This window comes from Typopeltis vanoorti, chromosome 2, assembly GCF_054136105.1.
Source record: "Typopeltis vanoorti isolate ZY-2024b chromosome 2, IOZ_Tvanoo_1.0, whole genome shotgun sequence".
Taxonomy (NCBI): domain Eukaryota; kingdom Metazoa; phylum Arthropoda; class Arachnida; order Uropygi; family Thelyphonidae; genus Typopeltis; species Typopeltis vanoorti.
Window position 1 is genome coordinate 132,427,427 of NC_143550.1, and position 23,136 is coordinate 132,450,562.

Here is a 23,136-nt window from a genome sequence, read left to right on the forward strand (position 1 = left end):
AGCTTGTTCTTCACCAAGCTTTTCTTCCACAATTCTTCTCAACCGTTTCTCAAGTATACTTGCATAGATCTTGCCAGGAACACTCAGTAGGGAAATACCTCTGTAATTCTCACATTCAGTTTTATTTCCCTTTTTATATATGGGTACTATGAGAGCTCTACTCCAATCATCAGGAATTCGTCCCTCTGTCCAGGCTTTCTGAACTATGCAGTGCAGCCACTGTAAGACTCTTGTACCACCATACTTCAGCATTTCTGGTCGAATATCATCTACTCCTGTTGCCTTTCCACATTTCAAGCCTTTGATGGCTTTTTCTACTTCAAGTATGGATATGTATTCCTGACTGCATGCCTGGTCAGTGTTTTTTATCACTGTGCTGTCATCACTGCTTGTTTCATTTAGCAGTTTTTCAAAGTAATTACTCCATACTTCAAGGATATCTTTTTCTCCTGTTTTCATTTCACCTTTATCATCTCTAATTCCTTTTACAGCACTCTTTCCTCCATTCCTAAGCTTCTTCAACAACCTCCAGAATATTTTGCCACCTTCTTGATATTTATTTTCTATATTCTTGCCAAAGTCCTCCCATGACTTTTGTTTAGCTAGTTTTACACACTGTTTAGCTTTCTTACATTTGTCTCTGTATTCTGTAAGAGTAAAAGCTGACTTATTTGCCAGGAACTTTTGATATGCTTTCTTCTTTTCCTTCACTGCCTCTTTAACTTCCTGTGTCCACCAGGAAGTTCTGATTTTTTTATCTTTGCACACAACCTCACCACATGCCTCTCTGGCAGAATCAATCAATGTTTCCTTCAGAGTTTGCCACTGAATCTCCAAGGTTTGATTCCTGTTCTCAAACACTGCTCTTGTAACTTTATTATAAAAGGCTAGCATATTACTAAAACAAGAGCCCCCCCCCCCCTCACAAATCCATGTTGACTTTCACAGATAACATTACCCTCATCTGCCCAATGTTGTATACGTCCCTAACTAATTTCTCCAAGATCTTAACAACTACTGATGACACACAAACTGGCCTGTAATTAGACACTTCCAGTCTGCTACCACCCTTATGCAATGGCACTATCTTACCTTCCTTCCATTCCCTGGGCACCTTTCCCTTAGCCAGACTCATTGAAAAGCCAGGTCAATGGAATGTGCTAGAGAACTGACAGTTTTTTAGCACATTCTCTCAAAACTTGTGGTGAAATACCATCCACTCCCACAGCTTTATTGGCATCCAGAGTACTCAATATTTGGAACACACTCTCCTCCTGCACCTCTAAACCTCGAACCTGCCCTGTCCCTCTAGTATTAAAATTTACTTCTCCAGGATGAAATACTCCAATAAAGTGTTCATTGAACAATTCCACTATGTCCTCTGCATCAGTTACACTATTCCCATTTTTATCCCATAATGTCATTCTTCCACAATCATTTCTCATCCTACTGGCCACATAGCTAAAAAATTCCCTAGGATTTTCTTTGGATATTAGGACTAATCTCTTCTCATATTGCAGTTTCGCCTTCTTTACCATACTAGTCACTCTCCTGGCCTGCATCTTATATTCTTCATGCATCAGCTCTTCACCTGTCTCCTTATATCTCTTCCATAGCCTCTTTTTCACATGCAGTTTCTGCTTATTATTGTTTGTCATCCACTTTACATCAAATTGTGTCCTCTTCACTTGTGGAATACAGCTTACTTTGCTTCTAACAAATATTCCTTCACAATTTCCCAAGCACTAATGATATCCTGGCCTTCCAATTTCTCCCTCCATGAAACTTCCCTAAGTTGACATCTAAGATTATTATAATCACCTGCCTTATAATTCCACATACGTTCCTGTCTCTTTGATACTCCTGCATGTCTATTTATCTTCCAAGTCAAAATATAATAAAACAAAACTAAATAATGAAAACTTATGTTATCTTCATTTTCTCTTCCACCATTATGCATCCGATTCCGACCCCGTCTTCTCGGTAACCAAAATACACAATATAGTGACGACAACTAACTTCAGAAACACTGAAGAACACTCGTAGTCCAGAAAAGTGATGTAGCACAAAGTCAGACTATTCACTGATTAAAAAAGCACTTTTTCCCAGGAATATGCTCACACACACACTATCTTCAGCCATCTTTCTCATAAATGATTGAGTTTAAGACAGTACATATATATATGTAATAGGCATTGTGGCCTCTCATGTGTAGGAATGGTATTTAAAAAAATGTCTAAGATATTTTATTTAAAATTATTTTATCATGAAGCTTTACACAGATGAAATTTTTTAAAAACAGGACTTGCATTTTGTTGCCATTTTAACATTAAAATGGCAACTTGTTATACAAAGTTTGTACATTAAGGGCAAACATTGGTCAAAATGACCAATGAATCACTTATTTTAAAATAGCATCATGCTCTTTTTTTTCCTTTCAAAATTTAGTAAGAATTATTTTTGTTTCAAGTAAATGTTAATTACCTTGCATTGTTAATATTTAATTTTAAAAAAGTAACATTTGTTTTGGCAGATTATTATAATGAATTTAGTTTAATCCTTTATCCAAGTGTGAGCAAACAAAGTTTGTGCCTGAAAGTATCTTCAGGACTGGGGTAAGGTGGTACAACACCAGGGCAACTCGTTGCAAAGGTGGAGCAAGCTACCAACACTCCTGTCTCAGTATCTCCTATAATGCAAAACATATCTCCTTCTGGATATGTATAATGTTATGCATTAAGGGAAGGGCCACTACCCAGACTAGTTTAGACCTTTATTGAGGTAGAATGGGAGTTCATGCCTTTCATCACTGGCCTCTTTAGATTTAAAAAAAAAGTTGTGCTGAGAGTCAGCTTGATAGTGAGAGAGGAGAAGAAAGATAGAGTGGATAGTAGTAGGTAGTTAAAAGAGGCCTCAGTCGATCCACCTGGCCTGACTTAAATGCCAGCACCAAGCAGATCTCCGACATTATCTCCCTCCATCCGTTCTCCTCCGCGTTCTCCGGCCAGCCACCTCTTCAGATGTCTGGCCGATGAAAGAAGTGAAAAAACAAATGCAGGAAGACACACATAAATTGAAAATCAAAAGAACTAGGACACACATAAACAGAAACAACAAAGGAGCTAGAACACGCATAAACAGAACAACAAAAGTCGGTGAATTAACAGAAAAGTACTGCAAGAACGGGGGAAGAGCCTGGCCCGAGTGATGCAGCCCGCAAGGAGCTGCACCGCCTCGCTGTAAGCCTTCGCCGCTCGGGTTCTCAGGTCTGCCCCCTCCTATGTGGATTAAGTGTGAACATACAGAAACAGAACCAAGAAACTTAGAAGGGGCTTTTTTTTTTATGTCATATTTGCCCTGCTATCTCTTACCGCTTCCTCATAGTCTTTTACCACGTTTTCCATCACTGTGAGTACGTGTACTGACTCTTCATCATTAAGTTGCCATATTCTCTTCAAGCATTCATTCCATTCCGCTCGGTCATAAGTGACTTTCCCAAACTTGAGCCATATTCTAAGACTCTCTAGCTCACCTTCACATTGCAAAGCCACGTCTCCCTTTTCCTGTACAGATGTGTGGACTTTGTTTTTTATCTCGGGTTTATTCCTAAGATAGAATAGGATTCATTTTGTTACATTCGAATATTCATATAGGGGTTCTTTTCTTTTTACCGGTTTTGTAATGGGGTGAGAAGAACCGGTGTTTGTATCTACTGGTAAAGTTCTTTTTTCAAATTCCTTCATCATCCCTGGGTATCTCTTTTCCAGATCTACTCGTGTCAGCGACTTCAATGTGTCGCATAGGTGTTGTTTTTCTTCCTCTGTTAAGTCCAGTTGCTGGGGCTCGACGTTGGTTATATCCTTTACATAGAGTTCTACCCATATGAGTCTATTGCTCCTTTTAAAGAACAAGAAAGTTGGCTCTCCTTTTGTGGTCATTATCTGAAATAGTTTTTCTGCCGTTTTAGGAGATCCCTTAAAGTTCTTCAGAATGACAGAGACGTTTGGAGTATTGCTTTTAACAAAGTCTGTTCCTTCCTTAGTTTCTGGATTATTTCCTTGCTCTCTGTCTTCTTCTTCTGATGAGGTTTCTTCCTCATTTTCTGTGTTGTTTCGCGATATTATCTCATTTCCTTCCTCATCCTCATCTGAACTTGAGGCTTCTATTTGGCTTTCAGTGTCCTGTTTATTTCGTTTCATTTCTCCTTCTTCTTCTGGCGTGATGGGTCGTTTAGTTGTACTGGTGTTGATTTCCATTTCCTCTGTTTCTGTGCTGTCATTGTTGCCTTCCGATTTCTTAGTGATCTGTTTCTTTTTCTTCCTAATTCTCCCTTCTGCATTCCTCCCAGTTATTGCCCGATTTTCTAATGTAGTCGTTGCAGTAGCTGGCGGTTGGAGGGCTGGAAACTCTTCTGGTTCAGTTGTTTGTGGTTCGTTTACTGTTTGGCCGGTAGCTTGAGAGTCCTGTGTTGTGAGCTTAGGAATGGCTACTGCCGCAGGTGTTATGGCGCCTCCTGCTCTTTCTGCAAGGGTCCTATTAGGACAAATGGCTATTTTATGGGATATGTTCCCACATTTGCGGCATGGTGACTCACATTGATTCAATGTGTGTTCTGTCAATTAGCAGTTGCGGCATGTGTTGTTTTTCGGACAGTGAGCGGTAAGGTGACCCAAAGCGGTGCATCGAAAACATTGTTTTCTTATGCCTGGATAATTGACTATTACTCTTGCTGAGCCTAAAAAAATCAAGTTGGGAACCTCGGTTTTCATCTCGATTGAAATGCTCACTTCCCCTGATTTCCACTCTGGGATATCCGCGTCTTGTCCGATTGTTACGTTTCGGACAGCCCCCCATTTGGAGAAAATGGTTTTAATGATTTCTTCCCCTTTCTCTAGATATTCGAGTGGAAACCTGTCAATTTTTACGGATTTTAAAATACTCCCGACTAGGAAGGGTAGGTATTTTTTCCCTTCACATTCTACGCCTTTAAGGAGCGTTTCTCTTGTGTCTATGTTGTTTGTTACTATTTGGAATCTACCCCCCCCCCCCCCCGTAAGGGGTAAGCCCATAAATACTTTCTGCTTTGACTACTTTGAGAAGAGCTCTCACAAACGTCGCTTTGTCGATGTTTGGGTCAATTTCGATCCCGAGAGTACGAACTCTTGGCAAGAATTTTGACATTGTTTAAAAGCAAATACCTTACCAACGGAATAGCAAATTTCAGTCCCCGAAAGGAAATACCCTAACCCTAAAACGGACCTGCACCGATTGGAACGAGGCCGCAAAAAATAAAAACCAACAAAAGAAAAACTAGAAGGGTTCTTACCAAACAATACTGGAATAGGAGCTCTCTCTCGGGATCTGGTAACTGGCAACTGGAATCCAAAAGAAGACTGGAACGTGGAGCTTTCTCTCGGGGCCACTTTATTGAGGTCTCTTCAGTGGGAGCCAGGCCCAAGTTGAGATACCAGGCAGAAGCATTAGCAGGTCAACTCTACCTATAGGAGTTGCCAAATGGTGTGCCACCCTTTTTTAATAAATTACTCTGGATTTAGAGAAAAGATGTTGAAAGTTTATTTTTCACTTGGTTAGAATATAATAAATTTAGTTTAATCCTTTATCCAAGTGTGAGCAAACAAAGTTTGCGCCTGAAAGTATCTTCAGCACTGGTACAACACCAGGGCAACTCGTTGCAAAGGTGGAGCTAGCTACCAACACTTCTGTCTCAGTATCTCCTATAATGCAAAACACATCTCCTTCCGGATATGTATAATGTTATGCATTAAGAGAAGGGCCACTACCCAGACTAGTTTTGACCTTTATTGAGGTCTCTTCAGTGGGAGCCAGGCCCAAGTTGAGATACCGGGCAGAAGCATTAGCAGGTCAACTCTACCTATAGGAGTTGCCAAATGGTGTGCCACCCTTTTTTAATAAATTACTCTGGATTTAGAGAAAGATGTTGAAAGTTTATTTTCAACAGAGTTGTTCTTGCCAAAACAAAACCTCTCTAGAAAAATTGTTGATGGTATTCAGAAGACTGTGCTTCAGTTAATTATGATCCTTCTCTGACAGACTCTTATTCACTATACTGGTTGAAATTTAGTCGTCAACTTTTGACATATTTAGATATCATTAATAAATTAATGAAAAAATTAAAGCATTAATAATTCAGATGAAAACTTACAATAATGGTAACCCTCATCAGTTTGACAGGTATAAATAAAACATCTTTACACACAATTTAACCAGATAACATTTGTAGTATTAGGATTTCAGCTAACAAGCTGGCATTTTTATGAATTTTTTGTGTCATTTTTATGAGTATGTATCATTCTGGAGTTAAAGAGTAGGTCAGCTACTTGTTTTCGTTTTTGGAAAAATAAAATAAAAATTATTTAATAATTTATAATTAATTTTAAAATTGTATCAAATTATATCCTATAAGTATTATATTTTTATATAATACTTATAGGATATAATTAAGTATTATATCCTATCAAACTTTCAAAATAAGTATTATATTTTTTATAAGTAATTGCTTAAAAATATATTAATATACAGTGCTCAAAAATTTTAATGCAATAAAATAATTTTTTTAAATAAAATGTAAATAAAATTTAACATGCATTCATTTTTTAATATTTTTTCAGTTTTAATTTGTGTGGTAATTTAAAAAATGTGCAGGTGAATGTAGTATAGCTTTATTATTTCAGCCTTATCGAAGGGATGTATTAACACTTGAAGGAAGGTGGATGTATTTCAGAGATGAGAATCTTACTGGAGATGCACATAAAACAGTTGTAAGTTAGTTTAAAATGTTTTTACTTAATCTCTTATCAAATTTTGACAGCTATCATAAAGGCTGAAGTAAGATTTAATGAGGAGGGAAAAAATGATTGTCTTTGCATATGTGGGTGAGTGAATGAAAGAGACTTAGGGTAGTCTATATTCAGGCAAGACAAATTTAGCTAGTTTAGATAGAGGCAGCAGGGATTTTTCTCTCTTGAGAACTCAGTATTTTCCTCCTGGAAATACAAGCCAGCCTAAGAACACACATTTCCACTTACAATACTAAAACATATGCTACTGAGAAATGTATGCTCTTGACAGTCTTAGCCAGCCTACAGCTAAAATTAATAGGTAAGAGAATTACCTGACAGTCAACACGTTTGTGCTGGAATGTGTATCGAACTGATTATACTAAATCAGCGTGAACATGTTAAATAGAAAAGTGGAGTAAATGAAGATAATATATGTGCATTTGTATTATTCTATGAAAATCGTTCATGTGGAAACCAAGAAAACTGATGGGGGGGGGGTAAAAATATAAGACAAATATTGATTTTGGCAGCAATCCTTTTTCTGCCAGATGGTTATTTTTAGCATTGCCTCACCTGCACTGCAGCAGTTTATTAAAATTATATGTCATGAACTCATTAATTTATTTAGAAGTTGAAACAACAAGAGAGGCTTGTAAGATAAGTTATTTATATTATATCTTATGATACATTTTAAATTGTATCATAAATATAATCTTGTGGTTTGTGCCTGATTTTTCAGCAATTGTTCTATCTGCTTTGATTTGATCAGCTCTTAAATTTTGATTTTCTAAAGTATTCCTAACCGTCACCTTACATCTTGATCTTCTTCTGAGTCTTCTTCTTTTTTTTTTTTTTTTTTCATTGCCATTTGGCTTTGAATACCACTTTGCTAATCTTTCATCATCATCAAAAATCCTGACATATACCCTCAGGGGGGGGGGGTGTACAAGATCTTATGATAGTACTACATGAAAAGTTACATCATTATAGTTAAGGGTCAAGTCTGGATAACTGGGAGGTGACCCCCCCACATGGCCTTTTGGGGATTGTGGGGGTCTCGTTGTCAGTTCTCCACATTGCTGTTGAGAACTGACAAGGGTGTCTGACCTGATGTCCAATTTTCACCTTCTTGTGCACCCTATTGGGAATCTACCTGGATACTAAACGAATGAGGATGGGTTGGCAATTTGGGATTTAATCAACCAAATTGTATTCTTATTGGTTTAAACCATAACTCAAAATGGCTTATCTTTTTATCTCTTATTTTAAAGTGACCAGATAATGTTAGATTTCCTGTGATTAGACTTGTTGAATATTCATAATTCCAAGTTCTCTTCTAATATCTTTAATTTTAATGGCACCCATTCCATTGCTACCTCCTGCTTCACTCTAATTTCGTTCAGAACTTCTGTAAATGTCATATATGAAAATGACAGCTATTTCCAGATATGAAAAGTATTCAAACAGTCTTAAAATTGGTCTGAATACTGTCTTGGATGCTGCAAACATGATGTGACTTCTCTCTTGTTCTTTATAAATTATTCAACTGGTTTCTTCAATATTAATTGCCAGTTAGTTAACATGAATAAAATTTGTGAAGTATTGTGCATAGTTTTTTACGCATTGGGTTAAAAATTGCTAATCTTAAAACATCAGATATTTTGGAATGAATAATTCATTAATTTCTCAGTAATATAAGTAAATAGCCAGTTGGAAAATGGGTCTCCTCCCAGTTATCCAGCCTTTACCGTTATTGTACTACATGAAAAGTTACATCATTATGTAACTTTTCATATAGTACAATACTGTTGTAAGATCCTGTACCCCCCCATCCCGTATGACTAAACAAAATGGTCACGTCGACAGTCAACTTGTTGTTCAATACTTGAGATAATGTGCTTCACTGTTAGAATCCATTCAGTTGGTCTACAATGATTGCTTTTTGTGTGTACATTACATAACATTTGTAACAAAATCATTCGTGTGTGATCAGAAATTCTGACCCCTATAGCATGAATAATCCTTACTCTGATTCAAGTTGGGATAATATAGGGCTTGCTTAAAACTTCTTCTATGAAGGAGCTTGATTTCTTTCCAAAGGATTCTTGGTTCAGTGTCAGCACTATGCTAAAGACCACATTTATGTGACTTACCATATCGGATGTAGTCTTGGTAATTACTAATCTACTTCTTCCAGCAGAAGTAGCCAATATGACCAAAATAAGAGGTTGTACTCACATGCCATCTGATAGAAACTAAACCAATAAAATGGGCTGGGACACATTTGTCCTTGGAGATGAAAAACTGGAAAGTTTATTGCATAGTTTAAATATAGTAGCAACCAGAACTTCCTTAATATTCTGATAACATTTTTGAAAATACTAAGTATATAAAGAATTGTACCTCACTCATTTTATGTGAATCTCATCCATGAATGTTTAAACATCTTGGGGTGACTAAGGTTTACATAATCCGGAAACCTTCCTCTATAGACAAGACTGGGAACTTCCAGTAAGCAGGGTGGTAGGATCACACCAGGTGATAAAATTCATGTACCATGCAAATATGTACTGAGATCATGTCTGATCAACAGTCCACTTTAAAAATTTCTATAACAGCATAATCATTAAAGGTCCATTTATGCTATTTGGATTTTTTAACCCACAGTACTCAAGATTAGTGCTCAGTCACCCCTACAGACCATTGAAATAGTTTATAGCACATGATTTGTATGAGAAAAGATAAAGAAATACTTGACTATAACAGAAGAGAAAATTAAGAAGTCTTGTATGGTGATTATATCATAAGAGGTGTGATTGGCAAGAGAATGAAAAAATCATTCTTCCCCGGTGCAGAAATTAATAATTTTAGTTGAGGCTATTAAAATGCCAAAGGGTAAAGTGTGAAAGAGTTGATTGTTTTTGCTGGAACAAATGATTTGAAAGGAGAAAAGTATGGTATAAAGGAGAACACAAAACAGTTACTGGAAGTAGCAAAAGAAGAGAGTGAGAGTGAAGACAGTGAAGTGAGTCTGTTGCAGTATGATGGAATTGAGCAGAGGAGGCTATAATAGCAAATAAGTTGATGTGTAGGTTATGCAGGAAGAATGGTATTAGGCTTTTAGTTGGGGGAAGCTATTGAATCAGGTACACAGATATCAGGGAGGCAGTTGAGTAAGTATGTGCATAAAATGTCTAAATTTGTACTGCTGGTAACAAACCAGAATGGGATAGTTAGCATGAAGCGTGAGGATAGCAGTGGGTCTAAGGGACCTTTGTCCTTTATGTACACTAATGCCAGGAGCATTTGGAACAAGGAGGATCATTTGTGCCAACCAGGACAATCGGTTCCTTCACCTTTTTTGCATCCAGATGGCATGACTAATATTGTGAATTTTTGCACCAGGGAAACAAGATTTTGTCACACTTTCATTAAGTACTACCCTGATCAATAAATCTCCATTCATAATTACAGAATTTTCTCCTTAACTTTTTTTGTTCACTCGGTCTTTATTACTTCTTGGGACTGCCTGCTTCTTTCTCTTCTTGCCGCTTCTGCAATTTTTCAATTTCATGCTTATATCAGGGAGGATAACATTTAAGTGTGCTATTTCTTTATTTATCTACATTTCGTTCTCCTCTATTTCCACAGCTACATGATCGACATTAATTCTGATATTTTCCATCCTGCTGCCGATTGTCCACTCTACTAATATTTGCTACATTCTGGTCACCTAATAGGCGCTTACTTTTGAAACATTTAATGCACACTCTTTCTCCAGTTTCAATTTCCTTCCACATATCCTTCAGTTTTCATGACGAATACATTTCACATACACTGCATTGCACAAAATCCTGCCAATTCAAATTACCTGACAACAAGTTCTTTGTTGCCTCTAAGTACTTGCACTTTTTTTTCCCCAAAATTAAAGTTAAAAAATCGTGGTGCAAAATATATGCAGGGATTTTCAGAAACTAAAATTTACAGGAAAGAATTGAAAATGGGTATGACATATCAAGAATCTCCTATTCACTATTGCTACTTCGGCCCAGAGCAGTTTCTTTGTGTGCAACATCAAAGTCCTCTACCGAAATAGCATCATCTCTCCCATCCAGGGCATTAGGGAGGCGGTGGGACTGCCAATGAGACTTCTCAGCAGATCGTAGCTGCTTGCTGCCATCCACTCCATGTGAATTTTCATACATAGTCCTTGAATGGTTTGTTGACTGATACATTCAAGGGCTGTAGATGTCGTGTAAGACCACCAGGAATAATGGCTACATTGGTCTTCACATCTGAAAGTTGTTTTGCTATTTCAGGTTTCAAGTCCACAGAAGCTATTTCACATGAGGAGAGCCAGGCGTCGAAATAAGACCCCTGGTCGTTTGTCCCAAACTGTTCTAACCCAATCTTGAACCAGTGTAGTGTCCAACCATCCTTTTTCTTGGACTTTTACCTGAATTCCAGGGAGAAATTTCCCCTTCGGTGTTATCTTTTCAAATATTACGTTCCATCAGTAATTGTGGACATGATTGTGCATCGCTGTTTTTCACTTCCAGTTGTGTGTATTATAACACTTTTTTCACCATTTTCTTTATTGTTGTGTGGTGTGACATGTCAAAATTGAGGGGTGCTTGATCGGCATTGATTATTTGTGATAACATAGTTATTGCTCTTCCTAAGTTTAATTACATAGCGATGAAAATCCATCAGTTTATCCCCAATCTTTTGACATTCTTTGGCAAAGGGGATGTCCTTCGACGAAGGGAAAGACTTTTCTTCTTCATGAAACTTGTGATCCAACCTCAACTCACTTTCAGATCTGTGCAACTGATGCCTCATTATGTAGCTATCTCACTCATATCAGGTTGGTGTTTCGCCCATTTATCATTCCAATGGGACTTCTCATTACCGGTTGTGTACTGCTTCGTGTGGGCAGGCTCAACTGACAAAAAGTTTCAACCTTCATTTGAATTTTATTGCTGCTTTTTAGCATGCCACTTCCACATCAGGTTTTTTTTGTGTGAAGTAAGGAAATCTCTCATGACAAAGTATCTCATAAAGAACAATTCTTTTATTTGAAAGTTTCGTGATTGAGAGATCACTATGTGTGTGTGATTCTGCAAAACATTGTTATTTGACTTTGATTCTTTTCAAAACTTGAATGTACATTTTTCTTTTAATGGATTATTCATTATCCAGTAAACACAATGTAGTGATTATATCCTATTTCAAATCTCCTTGTGTGTCCATGTGGACCAGTCTGAAACTATAATCATTGGTAGAATGTAATTGAGAGGACAGGATTCTTCTCTTCATGTTATGTTTTTTACTATTATTATTTATTTGGCCCTTTTCCCCAAATTTTTCCAAAACATTTCTTTTTGCCTGAGATTCATTTCCTACTCTGCTGTTTAAGCCTTCTATAAACAACTTTCTTTTTTATCATTCACTCTTTCGAATGACTCAAATTCATTTACTTCTTCCCTTCTTTCTATGCATTAACGTGTAAATGTCTCATTGGAATAATTGTACTCACAGAAGGGTTCTTCTGAACCCTTCTGTGAGTACCCATGGCATTGTACATGCCATGGGTGTTCCTCACTCCAGCACCTGGCAGGCTCTGCATATCTGTCAGCTCCACCCTTGTGATATCAGAAAGTTAACGCACTGGATTGGGTTTTGTAAGTGGGTCAGTGTAGAAGATGTTTGTGTAGTAGAGCCTCAATTTCCAGAACTTGTGCTCTTCACCGATGAAGCTGTATTCACTAGGGAAAGCATGTGGAACTGCCAAAAAAACAGCTACATTTGATCCAGAGATAATCCTCACATCATTACCATGGATTCCAGAACAAGTTCACCAGCAATGTGTGGGCAGGCATCATTGGTTATGAGTTGATCGAACCATATTTGCTTCTACCCCCATGTATTCTTGCAAGAGACACTGCCATAGTTGTTAGAAGATGTACCATTGCACATTAGGCAAAGCATGTGGTTTCAACACAACAGTGCCCCACCACAATTTTCACATGACATCCGACACTACCTCCACCAAACATTTTTGTCGGCAATGGATTGGCACAGGTGGCTTAGTGGCATAGCGTGCATGTTCAGTGGACTTAACTCCTTTAGACTTTTTTTGTCTGAGACCACATGAAGCATCTTGTTTACGAAACCCTTGTGGAGCAGAAAATTTGTTGGCAAGGATAATGATTGCAGTGAACGAGATCAAAATCATGCCCAGAAATTTTGAAAGAGTGCTCCAGAACTTGCTATGCAGGTGATGCATGCTGTGAAGTTGGTAGATGCAACTTCAAGCACCTTTTGTAAATATTTATGAAATTAAAATGTAATTTACCATGTGTCTGATGTTTACATTCTCTGTGATGTGCGTGCAAAATGTTTTCAACCTGTACGATTGCAACGGTACATTAATTTTTTTGAGGATTGAAGTCGTTTTTTTTTTTTTTTTTTCTTTTCAGATCCTCAATTTTATTTCATTTTTTTTTTCATCCAGGTTTCTTTTATTTCAGATTTTATCTTGAACTGCATCTCTTTATATTTTGTAGTAACTTTATGCAATGCGCATTGGTCTATAAGGGATAAGATCTCAAGAGTCATCCAATCCTTCTGCTTGTGAGATGTACTATAATCCAGTATTTCTGTTCTTATTTTTAATAATTCTTTTGGTTTCTTCCATAATTCATTTACTTCTAGTTGATCATCATTGGAGTTCCAAGTAATTTTTCTATTGAGTTCTAATTTAAGTTCTTTTCTTATTTTTGCATTCTTTAAGTTTTTTAAATTTAGTTTTTTCATCTGTTTTGTTTTCTGGATTTTCTTTAGTCTCAGTTTGAGTTCTACTATTAATGGATTCTGGTCTGAACCAATGTCAGCACTAGGATAGATTTTTACACTACTTCTAAAATGCTGATTTACTAAGATGTAATCAGTTTCGTTTCTGACTATACTGTTGCTATGTCTTTTGGATATTTCCATGTGTAGAGTCTTCTTTGGTAGCTCAAACCATGTATTTGTAATTATTAGGTCTGCTTGACAAAATTGTATTAAGCGATCTCCTCTATCGTTTCTTATCCTAAGTACAAACTGTCCTGCTGTGAATCCAGATGCTCCTTTTCCTACTTTTGTGTTTTAGTCTCCCATGATGATGTTGATGTCATGTTTCTTTGTCATTTTGAGAAGTTCTTTCAGTTGAGAATAGAAAAGATCAATTTCTGCATTATCCTTCTCTGCAGTGTCAGTGTATATTCTTGAATAACATTGATATTGATTGTTTGGCCCTTGAGTTGTTGGAGCTTTAACCTATCAGAGAATGGAGTAAAATTTATTAAACTTTTGAATATTTCTTTACTTATTAATATTCCTACTCTATGTCGGTGAGTATTATTACTGCTTCCAGAATAATATAGGGTCATATTGTTGGAGCAGCATTTATCTGAGCCTGGCTATCTTATTTCATTCAGGCCTAATATTTATATTTTTAATCTTCTCATTTTTTCAGTAACATTGCTTGGCTTTCCAGCTTTAAACATAGTTCTAACATTTCATAAATTAAAGATACAAGAAATTATATACTTGATTTAATCCTTTATCCAAGTGCAAGCAAACAACTTTGCTCCTGAACTATTTTCAGGACTATAGGTCCTGAAATGCATAATGATATGCATTTCCATAATGATAGTGACCAGTGTCGACCTTTATTGAGATCTCATCAGTGGGAGCCAGACCCAGAGGTGATAAATTGTGACACCTTTTGGCTACTCGTATATGAAAATATGACTACTTCTGCATTACTTCAACCTTAGTATCACCTCTCGGTCTGGCTCCCACTGATGAGACCTCAATAAAGGTCGAAACCGGTCTGGGTAGTGACTCTTTCCATAATGCATATCGTTATACATGTCTGTAAGGATATGTTCTTTGCATTGTGGGATACTAAGGCAAGTGATGTGAAGTCATTATCTTCTTTACACGAGTTGCCCTAGTCCTGAAAATAGTTTAGATAGAAACTTGTTTACTTATGCTTGGATAAAGGATTAATCCAAGTATATAATTTCTTGGTATCTTTAATTTGTAGTATCCAAGTGGAAAAACTTCCAACATCTAACATTCCATGTTCCTATTTTGATTGGTTTGTCAGAGATTCTTGGCATCCCTATCCCATTTAAGGGATGCCAGAAACTCAGGACCATTGATATGTTTTCCTGATTTTATTTTCCTCTTAAATGTTTTCTACCACTGTACAATCACAAATAATGGCATCCCTATAAAAGCAGTTGAAGGAACTCCTATGGTTCTGACTGAACGAACTATTACATGGAACACTTTGTGGTGGGATTTTGTTATGATAATGTAGCTTAGGTCTTAATAGACCCCCCCCTCCCCCAACAAAATTAGTTCTGTCCATTCAGGATTTACTCTTAAAACAGCAGACAGTAAGTGCAGTCTTCTCCTAGACCTTTGCATCAAAAGACAGCCTAATGTTTTTAGGCTGCCTTTTGATGCCCTGGTCCTGAAAATAGTTCATGCCCAAAGTTGTTTGCTTGCACTTGGATAAAGGATTAAATCAAGTATATATTTTCTTGTATCTTTAATTTATGAAATGTTAGAATTATGTTTAAAGCTGGAAAGACAAAATTGATAGGGATGCCAGGGCCATTGATATGTTTTCCTGATTTCATTCCTCTTAAATGTTTTCTACCACTGTACTGTCACTGATTGATTCATTTATCAGAGTCCTAGAATTGAATTCTCAGTTTTCTTCTACACATGTGTACAGATCTGTCCATCCATAGTGCGACACACTGAGATCACTCAATTTCACTTATATTTTGATGATGCTCATCATCTGAGATGAATGATGAGAAAAAAGACTGATATATAGCTCCTTGTCCATTCCTTTCATACGCTAAAAACATTAGGCTGTCTTTTGATGCAAAGTTCTAGGAGAAGACTGCACTTATTGTCTGCTGTTTCAAGAGTAAATTCCTGAATGGACAGAAGAATTAAGTTTGTTGGGGGGGGGGGGGGCTATTAAGACCTAAGTAACATTATCATAACAAAATCCCACCGCAAAGTGTTCCATGTTATAGTTTGTTCATTCAAAACCATAAGAGTTCCTTCAACTGCTTTTATAGTTTATTTTGGTAAAAAGAATATCTTCATTTAAAACTGTCAAATAATTTTACAATATCTTGTTGGGGGATGGGAGTATTCTGCAGTAACTCTGCTGTATTTTCTAGAGGAACATTTGTAGTGCAAAACCACATCTAAACTGACTGAAAGTCTAATTGTAAATGATAGAATCTCAGAAATCCGGTTTTTGAAATAGAAGATTTCAGTCTATGGTAGAGAATTATCTGTTAAGCAGCGAATAATCCTAGACAAATGTTCAAAAAGTTTGCAAGTTTGGGCAATAGAAGCTTCTGCAATCTTTTAAAGAAACATTTTCTTGTGAATTTTTAGAACTCTGGGCTATAATAGCCAAGGAGTTCTACCATGATGAACAAAATGTTATTGTTCCTTCACATGAAGATTGTACTTCATTCTGATATTCTAGTAGCAGTTTATTTGTGATTGCCTAGCATCTTGATATACATTGGTATATAGAATGATCATACCATAAAAAAAAGTTGAGCTTCATGAAATTGGTTTTTGCCTGGATTACAATATATCCTTTATCAGCTCATTATGTTGTTGTAATATTATTACATTTAATAGATTCTTTCTTTTAAGGTTACACGGTGATCAGCATTCATATTTATAAATTTAGGGACACAAAAACACACGTGTTGAACAGATTATTTTATTAATTACTAATAAAATAAAACTTGACGTTTCGACCCCTGTATTGAGGTCATCATCGGAAGGATACAAGTGTATAAGGAACCAAGCTACATGCTCTAGCCCTGTATACCGGTAAACTAAATCTACGTAGTTAATTAATCCTTTTCTCTAGCCTGACCTCTAGTGATAAAAAAAATAAAATAATAATAATAAAAAAAAATACAACTACAGTAAACTGCTAAAGTCCTTATGTATTAATATTCTTCTGGATTTGTACAATTTTGATTGTTATAATATGATTTTCTTCAGTTGCTGTTGAATGTTACAAACACTTCACCAGGTTGTCTTCTTGTAGTGGGATTTTTCTATGGATAGTTTAGATTGTTATACAGGTTGTAGATGAGTCCTCCACATTCTTGGAATGGTTAGGCCATCATTTTTGTTGAGATTTGGGTTAAGCATTTCACATGACTTTAAATTTTCTCTCGAACCACGTTTGGTGCGGTGTAGGGACTTGGTATTTTTCCAGTCAATTCTGTGGTGTGTTTGGAGTGCGTGGTCAGAAAGGCCAGTTTTCCCAAAATGGGGGTATTTAATGTGTCATTTGTGTTTGTCTTGTCTGATTGGGATAGTTTGCTCTGTTTCCCCTATGTATGGTATGTTACATGTGCATTGTATTTTGTATACCCCTGGGTGGGCTAGGTGTGGAAGAGGATCTTTAGAAGAACTGAGTAGGTGTCTTAACTTATTCAGGGGTTTAAATTTTGTATTTTCGTAGTGTTCTGTCTATTTTTTCAGAAATGCCTCTAACATAAGGAATGGCAATAGCATTCCTGAAATCTTTTTTGTTTTTACTGGTATCTTTGTGGAGATCTTGTGAATAGTTTTTTTACTGTATCCATTTTTTATAAATGTTTGGGTGATCTTGTATTCCTGGTTTGGAGCTTGTTCATTATAACAAATAATTAGAGCTCTGTGTTTAAGGGTGCTTATGACACCTGGTCCATTGATAGATCTTGAATGGGGGACTCTTTCAACAAAAGAATCACTCATACAAGATCTGACAGGAAGCACAACGCTGAATAAGAACATACTTGTGCTTCTAGCAATCAACTCATTTTATCAGAAAACATATCATGTTTAACATAGAAATCAAGATAATAAGTCTGAGATTTGAATGTGTCATCTGAAATGATGCTATTTAAATAATATGTTTGGATTATGTATAATATTATTTTAAACATTAGTATTAAAACTGTGTCCTATGCAAGAAAGTAAATGTACTGCCAACAAAAGTCCGAAGTTAGGGTATGCTTAGAAGGCAAACGGGGGAACGCGTTCCCCGGAAGAAGAGACACCGTAAGGCGGCAGAGTGACATCACCTCATCGGGATGAATAGGGAGGCTCCGGTGAATAAGATTCCAGCATCAAAAGAGGGCGCTAGAAAGGGGGATAAATACAGTTACACAAGTCTGGTATTCCCCCGTTTTTTCTGTTCCTGTTTCCCTCGTGCAGACCAGCAATGACCAATATCAACTCTCCCGTGGCTGACTAACACAAGCCCGGCAAGGCTATGCACAAGACGATGGCAGATCCCAAACGCAGGCAATCGGTGAAACTGTGCCGATGAAAGCAAAGGACTCCCTTTGAAGGTCAGGTTAAGCGATAGCGACCTACGTGATAAACAAATGTTCAGCAAGAAAGAGTGGCCATTTTGAAATGAGCACGTGGTAGCAGTTTGCAGCAGCGGTGATATCCCACAACAAAAGACGGATGAAAGGGTCTCAACATCGACACTGCAGAGTGGCAAAGTACTGTAACTTTTCTTGCTTTATATTGATAAGATTTTGTGAAAGGGAAGGAATAAGAACTTGGCTGAAAGAAGGAGAACTTTAATAATAATACGTGTTCAGGGAATCTCTAACCTTATTGGACTAGTAGTCTGAGAACCCAAGTATTGTGTGGTTCCAAAAATATTGTAAAGGGATTGTTAGTTAATAATTCATAAGTTCAGAATTAGAATAGAGTCTTGTACCATATGTGTACCAAATTGTATCTGAATAATATGCCAAATATTGAGTAGATGAATTGCGTATATAATAGTGTATTATATGCCTAAAGTATGAATGTTGTGCGTGAGATTTAGATCATTCCTTTTAGTATTGCTTTGCTTGAGATAGAATGCTAACCTTGTGTTGTATATAATTTATTGTAATCCTTTTAGCCATATAATAAATATGTTTTCTTATGTAAGCCTGTGTGTGATCTAAGCATGAGACTGACTTCACCAATCATTAAATTTCAGACCTATGCGTAAGGGGAATATACAAACAGTTTGAGTTAATAGGCCATGACTGTAAAGCTAACATATCTATAGCTTCCTAATTTACTTAATTAAATTTCATGACACTTAATTTTGGGAAACTTCCCTAGGACAAGAAATTTCTGTTCTTAAGCTCTGGCTGGCGCAGCAAATCAAACAAATTTTGTCAGAGACTGAAAAATGGAAAGGCCCCAGAGAACTAGTTTATAGATAATCTTAGACGGCACTAGAGTGATGAAATAGATAAAAATAACAGAAAGTAATCCATGGAGATGTGACCCATAAGCAGTGCAGCCTCTACAGTAAGCTAAAGATACGTGTTTCCTTGTTAACGAATCGACTAGCCTTTTTGAAATGATGTAGAGACAGCAACGTAATACCCAACTGCATTAAACTAAAGAAGTTTAAATCAGCCAAAGCGCTCCGTATTTATGCCCAGTTGGAAAAAGCTTTGTTACTAGAACAAATCCACAAGGCATTAAAAACCTAGCATCCACCCAAGCCAAAGTTCTATAACTTAAATTAATGCTATCTGACTATGATATTCCAGAAATTTCTGAGATTTTAGACAGGATCACAGATGACTTGGCCAAGCACTTATTACTGAAAAAATAAAGAAAAATTAATAATGAAATTTCAAGCCCTACAACAACAGAAAAGCACAAGACCATCAGGACACCATAGCGAAAGGAATAGCCAATTACGAACCGACATCACAAGGAGCAGCCAATCACCCTCAAACAAAGTTAGGAGTATCCAACCACCATTGGACCACAGCTTGGTTATCAACCAATCAAACCACAATCTCACCCAAGGTGAACTCTCACTGCTAAAGAAAGGTCTGAACTATGCCATTGCTCCGAGGTCAGTGAACAAACTTGATATCATTTATCATATCGAGAGAGGTTTAAAATCCCTCCCCACCAATCTGGCTGATAAAATACGAATGGAAACATCGTATACTAAATTCAAACAAAAAATTAAGCACCAACCTAAACAAAACTGAAAATCTAGCCCTTAAATCCTTAAAAAAATAACCAAGACATTATAATCACGAAAAAAAGACAAAGGTAATGCCACTGTCCTTTTAGACCATACAACATACATTGAAAAAATGAACCATTTGATATTGGACCACAACACCTACCAAATGGTAAACTACAACCCCACAAAACATAACAAAAAGAAAACAACTGAATTAATCAAATCCGTCCACACGTGGCCCGAAGAAACAACAAAAAAATTAATACCTCATTATGCCCGTGCGCCCAGAATTTATGGCCTGCCAAAAATACACAAAGGTATCTTTGTGTATTTATGGCACACCACTACGTCCGATTGTTGAAGGAATTGACAGCCCAAATTATCACTTAGCCAAAAAGTTAGCAGCCACACTCAAGGAATTGGTAGGTCAGTCCACTTCCTACATAAAAAAATACACATTTCATTAATAAAATTAAAAACATTACACTCAATGACCAAGATTTATTATTCAGCTTTGACATAACTTCCCTTTTCATCAATGACACTATCTTGCTTTTACAGAACATATTTCCACACGACATCACGTACTCCGCTCCAGATATTTCGTGTGGTAAAGCAATTTTTACCTTCAAAAAGAAGGTACAGCCATGGGCTCACTGCTTCCCCCCCCCCCCCCCCAATAGCTAACTTTTATATGGAAGACTTTGAGCAACGTGCTCTAGAGACAGCATATCTAAAGCCCAAAATTTGGCTCAGATACATCGATGATATTTTCGCCATTTGGCCCCACTGCTGCGAAGCTCTAAATACATTCCTTAACCACCTAAACAAACAACACAAATGTATCCAATTCACCATTGAAATGGGAAAAAAACTCTCTTCTGTTCCTAGACACATTTGTCACACACCTTCCCTCTGGCTGTCTCTCCTTCTCAGTTTACCGCACACCTACACACGCAGGCCAATACATACTCAAAAATTCTTACCACCACCCAACACAAAAACTAGGTGTCATGAGCACCCTTAAACACAGAGCTCTAACTATATGTTCTAATGAACAAGCTCTAAACCAGAATACAAGATCATCAACCAAACATTTATAAAAAATGGATACAGTAAAAAAAAAACTATTCGCAAGATCCTCCACAAAGATACCAGTAAAAACAAAAACAATTTCAGGAATGCTATTGCCATTCCTTATGTTAGAGGCATTTCTGAAAAAATAGACAGAACACTATGTAAATACAACATCAAAACCACCTTTAAACCCCTGAATAAGTTAAGACACCTACTCAGTCCTTCTAAAGATCCTCTTCCACACCTAGCCCACCCAGGGGTATACAAAATACAATGCACATGTAACATACCATACATAGGGGAAACAGGGTGAACTATCCCAATCAGACAAGACGAACACAAATGACACATTAAATACCTCCATTTTGGAAAAACTGCCTTTCTGACCATGCACTCCAAACACACCACAGAATTGATTGGAAAAATACCAAGTCCCTACACCGCACCAAAACCTGTTTCGAGAGAAAATTTAAAGTCATGTGAAATGCTCAAACATAACCGAAATCTCAACAAAAATAACCATTCCAAGAATGTGGAGGACCCATCTACAACCTGTATAACAACCTAAACTAGCCATAGAAAAATTCCACTACAAGAAGACAACCTGGTGAAGTGTTTGTAACATTCAACAGCAACTGAAGGAAATCATATTATAACAATCAAAACTGTACAGATCCAGAAGAATATTAATACATAAGGACTTTAGCAGTTTACTGTAGTTGTATTTTTTTTTATTATTATTATTTTATTATTTATTTTATTTTTTTTATCACTAGAGGTCAGGCTAGAGAAAAGGATTAATTAACTACGTAGATTTAGTTTACCGGTATACAGGGCTAGAGCATGTAGCTTGGTTCCTTATACACTTGTATCCTTCTGATGATGACCTCGATACAGGGGTCGAAACATCAAGTTTTATTTTATTAGTAATTAATAAAATAATCTGTTCAACACATGTGTTTTTGTGCCCCTAAATTTATAAGTATGAACATTTAATAGATGATATAACTGAAATATCATTTTTACCCATATTAGGCAGCAAAAGATTTTTATCACTTCCATACACAGAATTCACAAAAATTATATCAAAAGAGTGTTATCTGTGGGGCAGGGATCAAGAGATAAGTCATATGCATTTTCATTTATTTATGTAATAGCAGGAGTCTTTGAGAAATATTTCACGAAGATTACTATGGAACCTTGGTAGATGGAATTAAAGATAAATTTGAGTAGCAGATTTGGTGAGTCAGCAATACAGTTTTTTTAAAAGTATCATCATGAATAATTATGGAGACAAACTACCATGTTTGAGAACTTAATTTAATTAAAATAAAATTTGCTGTTTTGACATTTATGTCAGTCATCTTCAGGAATACACACACACGCTGGGTCACAAGTTACATTCGTACATACTACAGTGGGCTATAGAAGAAATCCAAATGCAAAAACAATGTAGTAACTCTCAGGCAGCAAATAGAAATTTAAATAATAGGACTATAAGAAACAAATTACTGCTGTTGGTAGTTTTACTAATATAATTTTTTTTATCCGTTTTCCCCAGAGGTCAGACTACATTGGTACATATGGTATGCCCACCATTTGTAGGTCTCTCCTTGGCATTTTGCCAAGAATAGTAGAGTCATGCTGAAGGGGAGAAAGAAATGAAGAATGTACGAATTGGTCGCCAACATGCAAAATCACGTACTTTCTTGTCTGTCGTTGTACTAGTAGTAGCTTGATTTTTGTTGTCGATTTTTTTGCATTTTTTTTTATTATTGTGTGATGGATCCAGTATAGTCAACAAGTTCTGTTGTTAAACGTTTCGGTAGCTCTTGCAAAAGAATATCGAATAATGTGCTGATATTGTGTGAAAAAGAATTGTCAGAAGGCAGTCTCCTTGTTCCCCTTTCTCAAGAAAAACATGCAAGTGCAATTGCGGGCGTATCAGGGTCGACTATTAAAAGAATTCGTAGGGAATCAAAAGGTGAAGGTAAGCCAAAATTTAAATCTCCTGAAAAAAAGCGCCAGAGAAAGAAAACCATCAAAACCGTAGCTTTGAATGATTTTGATGTAGACGTTATAAGAACTATTCACGAATTTTACGTCGTCAAGAAAAGAGTGCCA

The 23,136-nt window shown here is 36.6% G+C and overlaps 1 protein-coding gene across 1 annotated transcript in view; it reads left to right on the forward strand.

Moving 5' to 3' along the window:
- Positions 1-23,136, forward strand: part of ND-MWFE (NADH dehydrogenase (ubiquinone) MWFE subunit) — a 49,269-nt gene that overhangs the window by 17,585 nt on the left and 8,548 nt on the right. The window contains exon 2 of the mRNA XM_090408307.1: positions 6,714-6,800. Coding sequence (XP_090264433.1) covers positions 6,714-6,800 — 87 coding nt within the window. The remainder of the gene's footprint in view (positions 1-6,713; positions 6,801-23,136) is intronic.